At 37.9% G+C, this 17357-nt stretch overlaps 1 protein-coding gene across 2 annotated transcripts in view; it reads left to right on the top strand.

Annotated features, from left to right (window-relative positions):
- NTNG1 (netrin G1) overlaps window positions 1-17357 on the top strand; it is a gene marked incomplete at both ends in the record, with an annotated part of 332626 nt that overhangs the window by 153664 nt on the left and 161605 nt on the right. For both annotated transcript variants that reach the window (XM_079697497.1, XM_079697498.1), the window contains one exon: window positions 14355-14995. In XM_079697497.1, coding sequence (XP_079553623.1) covers window positions 14355-14995 — 641 coding nt within the window. The remainder of the gene's footprint in view (window positions 1-14354; window positions 14996-17357) is intronic.

Raw genomic sequence — 17357 nt, forward strand, 5'->3', positions numbered from 1 at the left:
GAGAACTTCTCCAAGTTCATTTTGCTCATAAATTCAAGAGTATGAATTCAGTCTCAGGTATGATCTCTTCCCATCTGGATTTTAATTACACTGAATTCTGAGTTGGCTGGCAGGGTAGGAGGACTGTGGGTTTTTTTCTTTTTTCCTAGATTGGCCATAGCTACTCTAATAGGTTTGATCCTGAGAGATAGATAAGGTATTCAGTAAGACCCATCTGGGGATGATTTTATATTTGTCCTGGGACATTGTATAGTTACAACATAAATAATAGGAATAGTGTTCTTGCACTTGGAGTCTCAAGAGATGGACTTGTTCTATGTATTCTATGAAGAGATTAACTCCATTTTATTAGTCCACTTTGAAGAACAGAATACTAAACTATTTGGTGGCAACACTTGACTCTGAAAAGAAGGCTTTTATGAGAGGACAAGTTGGAAAGGTCATAGTTAGGGACAACGATGATAGTGAAGACAGGGATGATGATAATAGTAATTGCTGACACTTATTAATGTCTTACTACATGCCAGGCACCATGCTAAGCTTTTTTATACATTAGCTCATTTATTCCTCACAACAATGCTATGAAAATATACTGTTATTATTCCTATTACATAGACAAGAAAACAGAGTCATAAAGAATTCACATGGGGTTGGGATGTGAATTCCGAGAAAAATGGTTCTGTGCTCTTCTTCACTACAGGAGAGGCTGATACTCCTTGATAGAAAAACTATTTGTTTCAGCTGTCTGTGCTTGAAAATAATGATTCCATCTTTGTCCAACACTAACACCCCCATGCATCACTAGTTTGCACCTCACAAGGCTTATCTTTAACTTATTCTTAACCTGCTCCTATTTTTACTGGTTTCTGTTTACCTTCTAATACTTAGCCCTGTTCCCTCTTCCATTCGCGTTTTTCCCACTTCATTTGTAGTTGGCGTTCCACTTTCTTGTGACTGCTTTGGGAAGGGTAACATACCTTATTCATTCCTTGGGTTGCAGTTCCCAGCTCTAGTCTCTTGTTGAAAATATGGTTGGGTCTATTTAGCTCCTTAAGAATATTCACAGCTCCTTGCACTGGCTCCTGAGTATTCTGTTTTGCCCTCTAGGCTCTTGGGCCTTTATTTTTTAAACTAGAATAATATGTAAGGAAGATATATGGAGAAAACAGAAAGACTAGCTAGATTTGTAATGAAATAGGAAGGCAGTAACTAAAAGAAGATAAAGAGAGGAATGGTGAGAAACCAAGAGAGATAAGGAAGCTTATGCAGGCCAAGTTTGAGACCAAGTTAATGGGAGCTTGGAATGAAGTAGGAAAGATATGGAAATCAGTAATTATGACATGTGAGATATGTAGAGAGGAATGAGGATGGAGAAATTTAGGATGTTTTGTTGAACATTATGAATTAAATCTCTGGGACATTTTCTTGATTTTCAGTAACATTAGATATCAAACTAACATTTTACAAATGGAACTCTGCTGGGATAGGCAGTAATAGAGGGTCAGTCTTATACTAGTTTCAGACAGATACCTTATTACCAACATTTTCACTCTCTTCCAGGCATTAAACCTTGGTGTTACCAATGATTCTTTCTATTCCTTTTTTTCTCCACTTCCAATCAATCTAATTCCTGCAGAATCTTGCATCACCATTTTCTTCACTGTAGTGCAGTTCCTTGTTCTCACACCTAGTTAATTAAAGCTACCTCCTAGCTTACCTCCCTACGTCCAGTCTATTTTCCCTTTCATTACATCCTGCACTGTGGTTATCATGACATTCCACTATTTCTAAGGATGTCTCAGTCCCTGTTCTAGACGTCAGTGGAAATAGACTCACCTAACTCTAGGCCAGTTTTGAATCCTTTCTGGCTTCACAATAAGACCTCTTGATTTGGAAGCGAAGTACGAACTAATGTTTGAGATTTGGGCAGTGTCTCTCTAAATAAAGAGAAAAGTCTTCTTTGCCTGTTGTTCTAGAAGCAATCATGCAGCATATAGAGAGTTGAGGACATTAGAAGATGTGGAGTTGCTTCCTCAATTTTTGAGAATTTTCATATTGTGTTAAACAGAAAAGCTAATTACAGAAACAACTTGCATTATATTCATCTGTTTGATCATCATTTATTGACTGTCTACTGTGTGCCAGGAATTATGCAGGATACAGAGATGAATAAGATATGTCCAGGATTATTTGCATGTCCACTTCTAGAATTCTGACTAAACCTTACTTTTTGATTCTTCTTCATGAATTGAACAAGATTACTCTTAATATTAAGATTACTCTTAATATTGGACTCAAGTTGATCCTTTTGTTTTCTCAAGAAAGGAATCTGGAAAACCAGTGAAGAAAGCTGTGTATCAGATACCTGCTATAAAAACCACAAATGACTTTCTGTTTTCCAGTTATTCAAACCCAAACACTTCTACCCGGCTTTCAGTGCTCTCTAAAATCAATTTCACATGGTACATTCAAACTTATCTTCCACTACCTTACAGCTCGTGCCTTGGCCTATCAAACATTAGGTTCATTTTCGTCTTTACAGATACCTAACTTGAATAGGTTCCATGACATATCTGAACCTTAGTTTCTTCATCTATAAAATTAGAATAATATTTTCCTCATAGGGAATTGTTAGGATTAAATGAGATGACAAATATAAAGCCCCTCTCACAATTCCTAACCATAAAAGGTGTTCAGGGATCACTGATCCCTTCTCCATTCCAAAAAGAGAATGTCTTCTTCAACTATGCAAATCTGAGACATCTTTGAAAGTCAGCACTCTGCCTCCTCTAAATCCTTCATAATGACTTTATAACTTTTATACCTTTCTTTAACAATAAATTTTTGCACATATTTTCTGAAAACTAGACAATTCATTTTTATTTAACCTACCCAAATAAAAGCCCTCTATAATAAAACGTTTTATTTTCAAAATGATACATCTTTCCAATTTTGTCTTGCTGCTACATTATAGATGATAAGGAAGAATCAACCTTATTATAAGCTAATCTATAACATCAACATAATGCTTGGCAGATGAGAAATGCTTAATAATTTTTGTCATTTAACTTGTTTTGGTTCCTGATAGTGGCTCTGGTAAACTAACAGCCACTCCAGCCTTACAAATAAATGAAGATTATGTTTATTGTTGGTAATACACCAAGAGAGTTATATAGCTGTTGATGTGAATAAAATACATTCACATTATAATGAAATAGTGGTTATTATAAATGTAATAAATATTTATATATCAATTTAGTTCATAGATATAAATATGGTATGAACCATGTATATAATGGTATGAACTTGGACAAGAAAACTGGATTTAGAGAAAATGTATTTCAAGGTTGGAAATGCTGAGAATAGACCATCTTAGTGGAAAAAAAAAGAAAATGAAAAGAAGGAATAAGAAGGAAGAAAGAAGAGTTGTTTTAGTTTAGCGAGCCCTAAAATATACTACCTGTGTCCCAGACAGTGGCAATACCAGGTTTTAAGAGCCTAGAGCCTATGCAGTTCTGGAACCCTCTTTTAAAAAGAGAAATGCAAAAAATGTAACACAGAATTAGGTACAAGGCCTGAGAAGCAGCTTGTGTAATTGAGTGGCTCTGAGGTATAAGCTTCATTAGTTTCTTAAGAATCAACCTCTGGGCCCAGGTAGAATTTTCAGGATCTCTGTAATTAGGACAGCCATTTAAGCAGTAGCGCAATAAACAGAGACCACTTCCCTCTTTTCCAGCAAAATATGTGCACTTTCTTTTTGTCCACCAGTTTCCACCTTACACATTTTACATCCTTTCAAGGATTTGCATTACTGAGGCACTTCCATGCCTGTTTTTTTTTTTTTTTTTTAATTACAACCACCTCACTTGCTGCTTCTTCCTTCCTAATTTTATTTAGTTTTCCATAATTGTCGAAGAATAAATAAAGCTCTTGGTATTTAGCTACTCCTGTAAACTCAGAAGGATGCTGTGGGTTGGATAAGTAAGACAAGATGGGATAAGGAAGAGAGATCTTCGGCTCTAAAGCCACTAGGAGAAATACTGCTGTGACTGATGCAGAAAAATGAAGATCAGATGAACACCAGGAAAGGACTGGCACATAATTGCAGCTCATGCCATTTGTCTTTGTCCTCCAGACTCACCAGAAGTCCCAGTAACTATATCAATCACACACACAGGCATACTGCACTTGGAGTTGGACTCTTTGTTTTTGTTTGGATTTATTCTTTTTTTTACACAGTGTATTACATCAAACAAATTCCATCTACAACTTAGGGAGCTAGGAAGTTCTTTAAGCTTGGTTATCTGTTTGATCCCAAATCACCAACCTATGGGCAAATCCCTCCTATCTTATACCATATTTTACTTAATTTATCCTGTTTCCTCCCTGGCTTCCTGTTTTTCTGCTTTCCTTATTTTCTTTAGATCCATAAACTTATATTGCACATTTATTATGTACCAGTTCTTCTCATAGAACTCTAGTGGAGGAGACATAAAAATAAACAATTGGAATTAATATGATTAATCATATGATAATGCATATGGTCCCCTGTATATACACATATACTCATAGGTTGGTACAATTGACTCAAGAGGTGTGAATATGAGTGAGTAAAAATATAAAAAATACAGAGGCCAAATCTGAAGGATCTTACAAGCTATGCTAAGGAATTTGCATTGTATTCCTGAAGGTAATGGGAAGTCTGTTAAAGAGCCTTAAGAGGGGGCGTGATACAGTTAGGTTTGGATTTTAGAAAGATTACTGTAGCAGCTATGTAGAGAATAGATTATAAGAAGACAATATAATATGAAGAGAGAGCATTTAAGAAGCTATTACATGGTCTGAAGAACCTAGGGGCAGGACAGGAATAAAGACGCAGACGTAGAGAATGGACTTGAGGACATAGGAAGGGGGAAAGGTAAGCTGGGACGAAGTGAAAGAGTGGCATTGACATATATACACTACCAAATGTAAAATAGGTACCTAGTGAGAAGCAGCCGCATAGCATGGGGAGATCAGCTTAGTGCTTTGTGTCCAACTAGAGGGGTGGGATAGGGAGGGTGGGAGGGAGATGCAAGAGGGAGGAGATATGGGGATATATGTATACGTATAGATGAGTCACTCTGTTATACAGCAGAAACTAACACACCATTGTAAAGCAATTATACTCCAATAAAGATGTTAAAAAAAAATAAAGAAGCTATTACAGTAATTCAGGAGAAGAATATTTTTTAAATATTTAAAATATTTTTAAAAACTAAGGACAGCATTGGCATTGTGAACAAAGCTGTGGTGATGAGTTGCATGTAGAGAACTTGGCTGGTGAACAGATTGAAGAAAAATTAAAATAAAATGATTCCCACGTTTCCCACTTGGGAAATAGAAGAACTTGGTGTCATTCTCAGTGTCAAGGGATACAGGGGGAAGAGCACGTTTAATGCTAGCTACTAATTATTGAGCACTCATTGCCTGCCAAGGAGATGCTAAACACTTAACATGCATTATTATCTCAGATTAACATCATGGAGTACATATTATTATATGAATTTAAAGAAGGAGAAATCAAGGCTCAAAAAAGTCAAGTAGCTTGTCAAAAATTACATAATAGTTAAATGGTAGAGCTGGAATTCAAACCTAGGCAGATCTACCCCAGATCTGCCTTGGCTCTTAATAAACAATACACCAGTGTTTATCAAAGTGTGGTCTAGAGGGAATCTGCAACCCAATCTATTGAAAAAGAATTCCTGATGAGTAGGGACTGCACTCACCAGGTATTTCTTATACAACTTAAAATTTATATGCTGTTGCATACAGAGTATATATTATGACTTGGTGGAAGGAGAATGACAATTTCACTTTTTTAAAAAAATAAAAATAGAATTACCATATGACCCAGCAATCCCACTACTGGGCATATACCCTGAGAAAACCATAATTCAAAAAGACACAGGCACCCCAATGTTCATTGCAGCTCTATTTACAATAGCCAGGACACGGAACCAACCTAAATGTCCATCAACAGAGGAATAATAATAGATAGAGGAATAGACGATCATATTTACAAAGCAGAAATAGAGACACAGATGTAGAGAACAAACGTATAGATACCAAGGGGAAAGTGGGGAGGATGAATTGGGAGATTGGGATTGACATATATACACTATTGATACTATGTATAAAATAGATAACTAATGAGAACCTACTGTATAGCTCAAGGAACTCTACTCAATGCTCTGTAGTAACCTAAATGAGAAGGAAATCCAAAAAAGAGGGGGTATATCTATATGTATAACTGATTCACTTTGCTGTACAATATAAACTAACACAATACTGTAAAGCAACTATATGCCAATAAAAAATAACACTAATAAAATAATAGGATAATAACTCTACTATAAGATTGCATTAATTTGAATATTAAAAACATTATATTTAAAGTCTGAAAAAAAATAAAACATGGAGATTTTAGTGTATGAAGAATACTACCTGGATTACCATAGGGGTGGAGAGCAGCAAATATTTTCAGACTGGGATTTGATACTGGGATAGTTTAATTCACAATTCTCAGCCTTGATAAGGCTAGTGGTGCTGCAACCACTGCAGGGTGGTTTGGATTAAGTATCATATGCAGGAAGGGTGGTGGAGTAGAATAAATTATCACCCAGCTGAGCCCCCCAGACTCCTCCTCTTTCATACTCTTGTTCAGTGGGCTTTGACACCTACATCCAAATCTGCTCCAAGCTTGAAATGTCTCTGTATCTTTTCCTAAAACACACTTGTACATTTATTTTTGCATCTTCCTCCATAAAATTCTATTTTTAGTATAAAAATATGTTTAATTATGTACCAAGGGGTGAAACTCCAGGAAGTTGTATAGGGTTGTTAGTGACACTGTTTACCCTCAAGGACACCTGATGCTCTCTCTGAGAGCATGAGTAACCAATTTGAGAAACATGGGATTGTTGCTTGTTTAGGTCTAAACTTCACTACTAAATTGTAAATATTTTATTGTATTATTTCTGTGTTTTTCACAATACTTTAAAAATAGCAATGGTACACAGTAAACAACTAATGAAATTGGAAGAGAGACATTTGAAAGAAATAAAGAGTATGAGAAATCAGAATAGACACACCAAAACCCAATCACATTTGAGTGTCACATTGGGAAGATACCTTCCTGTCTCTTGTGATTAAGTGATCACTTCAACAGAGGATGCTTTGGTCTTCCTATACTCTCTTAAAGTTGGTGGTTTTCAGAAGATGGACATCAAGCAGATCTTGGACTTACTTTCTCACGTGAGAGAAAAAGGAAGCAATTTTTGAGAATCAAATCTGATCTTTCAGGATTCAAAATGCTCAAACTAATTCTCACAACGCATGATGGCATCAGGGTGCAGAACATTCCTACCTTCGTGGTATTTTATTCACCTTGTTTCTTTCAAATTACTTTAACTGAGACTGCTGACAGCTTGCTTCAGCTTTGTGTTATTAACATTTAAGTGTCTGTGTTTTGGTCTATTTTGAGACTATCTATAAGGCAAAATACTGTACCAAAGACTTTTAAGCAATGTTTATTAAGAAAATAAATTTTAGGGCTTCCCTGGTGGCGCAGTGGTTGAGAGTTCGCCTGCCGATGCAGGGGACACGGGTTCGTGCCCCGGTCCGGGAAGATCCCACATGCCGTGGAGCGGCTGGGCCCGTGAGCCATGGCCGCTGAGCCTGCGCGTCCGGAGCCTGTGCTCCGCAACGGGAGAGGCCACAACAGTGAGAGGCCCGCATAACGCAAAAAAAAAAAAAAAGAAAAAAAAAAAAAGAAAATAAATTTTAAAAAGCAATTGCCCTACCCATTACAATAGTGTCAGCTTACTACAGTGTTTTCTGTAGATATTCACTTTTGAACCCACTTGATTCTATGAATATTTATTTCTTCTTCAGTACATACAAAGTAATGATTTAGATTGCTATATAGGAATCCATTTTTGTGGCTTGTGGCTTTAGACTTTTATTGGCTCCTTCTTAGAAACTTGGTCTTCTTGACCTCTTCAGCCTTCACCAGTTTGAAAATCCTAACCATAATTCTCTGCAGGGATTTACACCGGTGTCTATTATGGCTCGTAATCTGTGATACGGCTTCTAGCATTCTTGTTGTAGAAAAGTTAAGCCCTCCCGTCTTTATTCTTGAGTAAAAAAGTCCCGGGCTTCCCTGGTGGCGCAGTGGTTGAGAGTCCGCCTGCCGATGCAGGGGATGCAGGTTCGTGCCCCGGTCTGGGAGGATCCCACATGCCTCGGAGCGGCTGGGCCCGTGAGCCATGGCCGCTGAGCCTGCGCGTCCGGAGCCTGTGCTCCGCAACGGGAGTGGGAGAGGCCACGACGGTGAGAGGCCCGCGTACCGCAAAAAAAAAAAAAAAAAGTCCACACATGGTTAGTGCTGTCAGCGAGCAGATGGAAACAAGCAGCAGCTTCAGTCAGGCCTTAAGGCTGTGTCTGTGGCAGGGAGGAATCTTTGTGATGAGCAAGGGGTTCCATTAGAAAATGGAGTAGTAGGTTTTTAACTTCAGAGTTACAAAAACAAAATTCTGTATTTTCTGTCATTCTTAGAGTGGCTGTATTTCCCAAACTAAAAGTTGGGATTCATGCTCTGACAAATACATAGGTACTTTTGTAACACCAGTTTCAGAATATTTTAGTTGGGTCAGTCCCATAATATTCAGGCTATGTTGTTACCATGTATATGCCCTACATTGGGACCCAACATGCCAATCAATAGGGCAGGTTACAAAGTAAGATTTCAGTGCCATTTGAAGAGATTGCTGCCCTTTGTTTCCAAAGATACAATGGACAACTGGAAACACACTGCTTTATGGGCCTTTCTCATCTGAGGATATATAGAGTCTATCCCCATAGCTGTGGTCATCAAGCCTTGTCAGTATTGGTGGCACTGGTATTTATCTTTCAGATTTCTGGGAAAGATACCCACTATCTTGGATTGTTCTTACGTCTGGGTCTGATTTCTCTCTGTTCTCCCTTATGTCAGTAACAAAGTTGTAAGGCCTGAAGCGGGCACCTCAGCATGACTAATTAAACATCAGCTCCCATACTCAGAGTAGTCTGAGTTTCATCCGAAAATTCATAAAGGATGGGCCTTTCCCCTTTATTAGAGCCAAGAAAAAATCTAGAAGTTCCAAGACCAAGAAGTTCCAAGAAAGGACTGGGAGTGGAGGTCCCTCCAATCAAAAATTACCCTTCTGATATAAAGAGGTCAATCACCAGCCTCCCAAAAACTGTCCTGCTTGGTTGGCTCCCAATGAGCTGTATTTAAAGAGGAGAAAAAGCCACCTCCTGAAGGCGATAGCCCAGCCTAGCAGCTAAAGCATGTTGCTCATGGTCTGTCTGTCTGAGAGGTGAGCAGTGGACTGTGCTACTGGTTTCTTCATCCTTCGAAAGCCTTGCACTGGCAAAGCCATAGTGATGTCCATTTCAAAGTCACAGTGGGAACAGGTCTGGAGTGCTATCTCAGAATGCAGTTTCTACTCCCTTTGCCTTTGTGTCTTTTTTTTTTTTTTTCTTACTGTCCCTTACCAATAAAACAAGCAAGGATGAGCCAGATGCAAATGGGTTGGGAGGCAGCTCTGTCTCAGTGTTTTTCACAATCTATGTAAGTGTTAACTCAAATTCTTCTCACAGCCACTTGTAAGTTGCATGCCTGCTTGGCATGTAACTTACAAGTTTGTAACAGATCTCCCATGAGAATTCCCTATGGTTCCAACTTTCATTACCAATATTTTGCCAATAGGTAAAGCTCGGAAAAGCAAGTTCACAGTGGTAGGAACCACAAGTATTACATTATATACTGCTTATATAGGATTTTCTTTTTTGACTCTGAAGGATCTAGCAGATCTTAGGTGAAAGGATATTCTTTTCAAAGTGTCACTTTCCAGAAGGAAGACACTTCTGTCCATAGAAACAGTACGAACATATCTAAAATTTTATTTATTCCTCTAAGTTCTGAAAGGACATTAAAGAAGAATAATAAATAACACTGCACTTTGGCTACAAATTGCTAATTAATAACTAACTTCAGTTCTCCCAGTGGTAAAATATTACATTATTTTTTAAATGAAATTAAACATCACAATCTTCTTCTAATTGTTATAAACATATTTAGCAGCAATATCTGTTTAATTATTTAGGCATCTCTTAATGGTATAAATATTATCAGCACAGTCATAAATATTTTCTGCTTTGTCCATAGACAGTCAGCTAAGGATCTGTTGCTTGTAGGACTTAAATTAAGATCTATTTAAGGCTGCCTGCTGGCCACAAAATAATGCTTACATTTGCTAATGCCTGAATCTGTTAGATTTAGCAACAAGAAGTGTTCTTTGCTTTCACAAGTAGGAGGAAGTTATTTTTCTGATATAAATTTTATTGCTGCTGGTATTAGAGAGATTTAGGGTGTGGTTGAAGTAGTTGAAATTTTAATTAATCTAATCCCTTTAACAGCAATTGTTTTCATATAGATAATTCTCTGTAACAACAGTGCTGTACTACAGATCACACCCATATGAAACATTTACACTAAATATTTTAGCATATAATCTCACCTCCAGCTTTCTCTTTCTAGAATGGTAAGATTTTCAGTTTTGGCTTTCTTCTTTTCCTCTGTTTACTCTTTCACCCAGCATGCAGGGTTTCTTCTTAGGGAACCAGAATCATTTTTTTTCCCCTCTGCTAATTTTCTCTCAATGTCATTATCTCTCAGTAAGTTATGTTAATGGCCATCAAATCATTAATCTCCTAAAAGAGCACAGATGCTATGAAATAAGAATAGTTCAATTTCTTGTTTGTTTGTTTGGGTTTTGGTATCTACAGTCATTTGGTGTAGATTTCCATTTGAAATGATTTGTTTACTCATCAGTTTCAATGAATTGTTATGCTGCTGAAATTATCACTAGGAGTAGAGTCAGATGAAGGACGAAACTGTCATTTTGGTCAACCTCTGATTATCTCCTGTGTAAACTGGGAATTGTTCTTAATCTGCTCAAATGTCAGATTCTCGAGGCAAGACTTTCTCTGACCTCCCAATATAAAATTACAGTCAGTATCCTTTCTCCAAAAGCATTCTCCCCTTTAATTGGCTTTATTTTTCTGTATAGCAGTTATCATCATGTAACATTATAAAGCATTATATATCTGGTTTTTTTAGTGCATCTCTCCCCAACTAAGACAGAAGCTCTGCTAAAAGCAAGGATTTGGATTTTTCTACTGTTGTATCCTGAGAGCCAAGACAAGTACCTTAAATATAATAATACAGTAGGCAGTCAATAAATAATTACTGAATACATGAAGCTTAAACTACCAGATCAGTGCAAAGAAACAAAAATTTCCCCTTTTCCTGGCATGCATTTTGATGGCTGACAACTTGATGTAGGTGTAAGCATTTATCCTGGTCTGGCTGTCTTCTCAGCCCAAGTGGAAGGGTGTCCCTCTATGGAACAAAAGCAAACAGTGCTGGATGTGGCTATGTCTTCATTAAACAACTAAAACTTCGGGTTGTGCCCTGTTGTTTGGCATCCATCCACATGTTTACAATTTTAAGAGAAATACAAAGCAGAGAATCTCAAAGGATTCTCTCCAGGAATCTATACTTATGTGGTATATAAATAGGGGTTACTAAAACAAAAAGGGGTTCCATGGCCAAATAAGTTTCTGAAACTAGGTAGTATATGAAGCTAAGGAAGGTTCTTAACGTCAAGGCATCTCAGAGGTATGATAATGCTCATTAGGGCTCTCCAAGGCAAGAAGACCTTAGGCTGTGTTTTCCAAACTCATTTGGTCACAGGCTCTTCTGTTCTACCAGCCAACTCTTGTTTCCAAGACTAGTTTGCATCATAGGGAACTCCATTGACTTAGGAGTTGAATGGGCCAGGTCAGGTGCAGGAAAAGTGGGTTCCAGCTCCACCCCTTACTCACTCTGTTATATGACCTTGGACAAGTTACTTAACACTTCTGTATGCCTCACTTTTCTCTTCCATAAGGTAGGGATGAAAAGGATTACCCAGGATAATGTATGTAAAGTAAATGATCTATAAGTGCTAGATAAACGCTGGGTATTGTCAACACCTTTTATCAAATGTAGAAACGAGTGCTTTGTAAATAGATATCTTCAAGCATATTTTCTAAGACAGGTTTACTAGTATTGACCCACACACAGAGTCAGCTAGCTGTTCCTCCTTTTTTGTCACAGACCCTGGCCCCATCTGAGGAGCTCTGTGTATCTAAGCAGAAATCAAAGAAATGCTATATTTCAACAAGACTTAATACAAATGTCTGATAACTCACTTTGGTGTATCCCGCAGAGTTGATTTCCTGTGTTTCAATACCCTTGACCTCAGATGAAGACGCTTTTGTCAGGAGAAAGGTGGTAGCATCCAAGTTAATGATTGTGCAGATGGCTACATGCTGACAGATTTTGAAGTGACCATATTTTTTCCAGTAAATTTCAAATGAAGGTGTGATTTGTGTAAATCTGACCCCTTCCAGTGTGCATTTCCATATATTTAGAATTTATAAATCCTGACAGATTCCACAATATTTATAGCCCTCCATAAAAAGCCTTTGCCAGTTTGCAGAGCTCTGCATTTGGCTCTCTGGTATGCTTAAGAGAGTTTAAATAATAATAAATTTGGTGATTTATTCCACCTGGAACAGAAACTTATTTTGCCCCCATTGGCTCACTATGAGGGGGATACTATAAATAGTGCCACAGATGCTGGGATCAGGAATAGGGAATTGAAATTCAAGAGAGAACAGAAACATTTCCATTATCACTGATGCCTTGAATGTATTTTTAAAACATTTCTGGTCCTCAAATAATGTACCTTCTCTCCTTTCTCCTACCCCATCTCAGTTACACTCAGACCCCCAAACCTGTTGCCAGCTTTAGGATTCAGTTGCATTAATGGAAAAGAGAGAGTGAAAGTATTAGCTGACTAGGCAGGAGAAAGTTGCCTCTAGGGAGGCCAAAGCAAGTCTCCAATGTTTGTCTTACATTTCACAGGAGTCAGCTGGTAACTGAGCATTAATGTCTAAAGTGTAAATTCATTATTTGAGACCCAGCTCATGCATCCTGCAGATATGATGAAAAGGTCTCAGTTCATGAAAAAGAAAAAAGAAAAAATCTAGTTGTAATTACAAGAGAAAGCCTAAGGACAATGTCAGAGGATCGATTCTTTCACCCATTCATGCTTATAATTACCAGTACAGGGTAATAGAGAAATACCTGAATAGTTGACTCCAAATGATACCATTTTTTAAAACACAAAATAAACCAAAATTGGGGAGCCAATTGTTTGCCATAGAATCAGTCTACCAATGAAAACTGAGAGCAGCCATTTAGTTTTGCATAAGTGTTGTTATAACTTGTTGTGATATATGATAAGGAGACTTATTTTCAGCTTCTTGTTAGAGTAGACTGTGAAGGAATTAGCCTTTGTGTGAGGGAAAATAATAATAATGGCTAACATCCACAGAGAGCTGACCATGGGCCGACACAGAGTAATACATCAAGTGGCTGTGATTCTCTGCAAAAACCTTCTAATTAAGTACTGGATTTTCCTGTCCTGATAAGTTGGAGCACACCCCCACCCAAAGTCTTTCCTGAGCAATCCCCTTGTGTCTAGCTAATAGGATGGCAGATGTTGGGACCAAGCCCCAGAGCCTGTAGTGTACCACATTTTAATGATTTGTGGTGAACAAAGTAAATGCTTTAAAAGCAAGCTTTATGAAGCAGGGGCCCAGTTAAGTATGATGGATTTGAGGTGAAGCAAAAAGAAGCTGGATGTCGTATGGGGGTACTGTTTCCCAAACAGGGCACAGGTATTTACGGTTCATTGCTAATTCTAAAGCTTTACTTGAAAAATTGCTTCTTAAAAAATTGTGCTCTTGAGGAATGTCCTTGAGGCATGGAGGAATTTCCTTGCTTTTCTATAACATCTTTCTAAGAGGATGCGGAGGTATTGAGCTGTTAGACAGTTGCTCAGTGTCTTTGTGCTTCTGAGATCACATTATAGGTCTAACACATATGGGATAAATAAACTGTTTTCATTTCTTAAAGACCATGGAAGGAAATAAGACAAGAAAATTACCATATTGCCTCTTTTTTTTTTTTTTTTTTTTTTTTTTTTTAAGCTATTGAAGAGGAGAATCCAGTTAGGGCAAATAAAAACGATTACTGCAAACAGGTTGTTGTTGGTTTTTTTCTATTTCTCCTAGCCTCCCACTCAGCATCAGCAATATGGCAACTTGTGTCAGACCAGTGTTTTGATGCACGCTCTTTTGTTCTTCTTCCATAGGGCAACCCCTACATGTGCAATAATGAGTGTGATGCAAGTACCCCGGAGCTGGCACATCCACCTGAGCTGATGTTTGATTTTGAAGGAAGACATCCCTCTACATTTTGGCAGTCTGCTACTTGGAAAGAGTATCCCAAGCCTCTCCAGGTTAACATCACTCTGTCTTGGAGCAAAACTATTGAGCTCACAGACAACATAGTTATTACCTTTGAATCGGGGCGTCCAGACCAAATGATCCTGGAGAAATCTCTTGATTATGGACGAACATGGCAGCCCTATCAGTATTATGCCACAGACTGCTTAGATGCTTTTCACATGGATCCTAAATCCGTGAAGGATTTATCACAGCATACGGTCTTAGAAATCATTTGCACTGAAGAGTACTCCACAGGGTATATGACAAATAGCAAAATAATCCACTTTGAAATCAAAGATAGGTTCGCGTTTTTTGCCGGACCTTGGCTACGCAATATGGCTTCCCTCTACGGACAACTGGATACGACCAAGAAACTCAGAGATTTCTTTACTGTCACAGACCTGAGGATAAGGCTTTTGAGACCTGCCGTTGGGGAAATATTTGTAGACGAGCTACACTTGGCACGCTACTTTTACGCCATCTCCGACATAAAGGTTCACGGAAGGTAAGAAAACAACTGTCTGACTTGAATGAGAATAGGTGTGTCCAAAGAAAAGGCCAGTTTGCTGCTCCTGCAGCTGTAGAGTGACATTTGTCCCTTTCTACTGTAACATTTTCTCAGGAACGCCAGCCTAGAGGTAGGTTCTGAGGCGTTTGAGACCCTTCTAACTCAGCAATAATTTGTGATCCCAGACTTGCTGTCACTGGAACTGAACCTGGCAGGATTTCTTAGAATTTAAACCAAAGGCCAAAAAAAAGCATCTTATTTGAGAAAAAGGAACTCCCTAGGTCAGGGGGTGGTTTAAGTCTTTAAGATAATGAAGCCAGGGGAACAAAGCCAGCTGCTCTGTAAAAGGGACTGAAAAACAAAAAATACATCTTACTATTGTTTTTGAATGCAAGAGAGAGTTTCAGCATGGTTCAACTCTCTGTTTATGTTTTGTTATATCGTACCAAAAAAGTTCCAGAAATGAAACATTTTACATTTTATTAAATCAGAACCAAAAGCATTTAGGAAATACACTGCATTTATTAACGAGGGGCAAGATCTACTTTTCAGGATCTTGGATGTTATTATCTTAAAAGGATATACTATCATTTAAATATGAACCTGACTCAGGCTACCTTTATTTTGTCAGTCAATTACATATGCACCAGAGTTCAAACGCATTAATGCTCCCAGTCAGGCATATCTTTGTTTTGATAATATACCAGAGACACAATTGAACAAGTTTCCAAGGATTCTGAAGACATTTAAATGAAAAACTTGAATAATGAGAACCAGGACCACCAACACAGAGATTCTCAACCAGATTTTTAAGTGTGGTATGCTACCAGAATAGCCATCTGATGGGAGTTGAAGCATGAGATGATGAGTTGGGAAAACTAATGGTAAGAGTGGAGTATAGAGCACACTGGGGAAAAAAAAAAAAAAAGGAAATGTGAAGCAAAGCAATAATCATTCTAAAAATGCCAAGAGAGCTTTAAATCAAAATATATGAGGATAAGAATATAAACAGTACATACATCATGTAGGTTTAGTTAATCATAAAAGCTAAACAAATAAATCCAGATTCATTGATTACTGGCTTCCAGTAATCCCTTAGGGCAGCCTAGTCCTCAGAGACTGGAGAAGTGTTGAGACTCCCTGGGCTTTCAGAGAGTTGTCTCAAACCACCTTTAATAATAGTGCTGGTACACTTGTGCACTAGAAGGAAGAAGTGGCCACTGCAGTTAAGTAAGAGCCAGAGTGGGCACGCAGAATGGGGTGGTGGGCATGACCTCAGTAAGGTGGAAAAGGTTTCAGAATTTTACCTTATGGAATCTGACTTATGAACTGATGGCCACCTACTCTCAGCTTTGTTCTGGCTTCATGTTTCTCATGGAAGAGTCAAGAATCTTTACCTATGGAGCCTCTTTTAAAACTTTTAACCAAGATTTGGTGAATTTTGATGAAAATATCTTTAGAGCAAAATCATATTTCTGATAGAAATATGCACTGGTTCAATATTGAGCTTGTGTGTTCTAGAGTTCATATACGACCAGGGCATGACATGAGAGCAGTGTGGAGCTATGATGTTAAATATGAGTTTGTGATTTATTATAAAATGCAGCTATTGTACTCATGAATATTTTAGCAAAAGATCAGTTTCCAGTATCTTATTCTTGGGAACATACAATATATAAAAACAGTTGATGTTGATATTATTAACAAGGGCATACCACAACAAAGTAACAAGCATTCTGTTTATCTACAAGAATAAATGTCAAACTTAATAAGTTGAGATGTGAATTTGAATCCTAGTGTGATCTATATTGTTAGGTAGAATCATCTAGGTCAGCTTACTTACAGTTTGAGAAATCCTTAAACTAAGCCAAAACCCTTATAGCCCAACTTCCCCTAAAACTCTCATTTTTCACTTATAAAAAAGGCAGTCTTGTGATGTTTTTTGGCTGGAAAATAAACATTGTTTGAGCTTATTTCTGTTATTAGATATTCATTTTTTTCCTCTGATTATTTAAGAGAGTGTAAAATACACTTTAAAGCTAAAAGCATTTTGGTGCATTCTCTATTGGAGTCGGACATACTGTCACTTAAAGGTGCCATGTTAGAAATGTAGAATCCCCCCAGATTTATCATTTTGCTTTTATCCTTCATCCTAGTAGTATCCTTCAACTGTATTTCAATGGTTCTGAGGAGTTTGGAGGAGCCCTCCTCCCTTCTCTGGGACTCCTCTCCACTGTCTTTTCCTGTTCACCAGTCAACTGAAAGCTGGTGAGGAAGTAGCTGGGCAAAAGAGAAAGGTCCAATAGAGGTGAGCCCCTTCCATAAGGTTCCACTCTGTCACCTCCAAACTCTGTCCAAA

This window comes from Hyperoodon ampullatus (genome assembly GCF_949752795.1).
Source record: "Hyperoodon ampullatus genome assembly, chromosome: 2".
Classification (NCBI taxonomy): Eukaryota; Metazoa; Chordata; class Mammalia; order Artiodactyla; family Ziphiidae; genus Hyperoodon; species Hyperoodon ampullatus.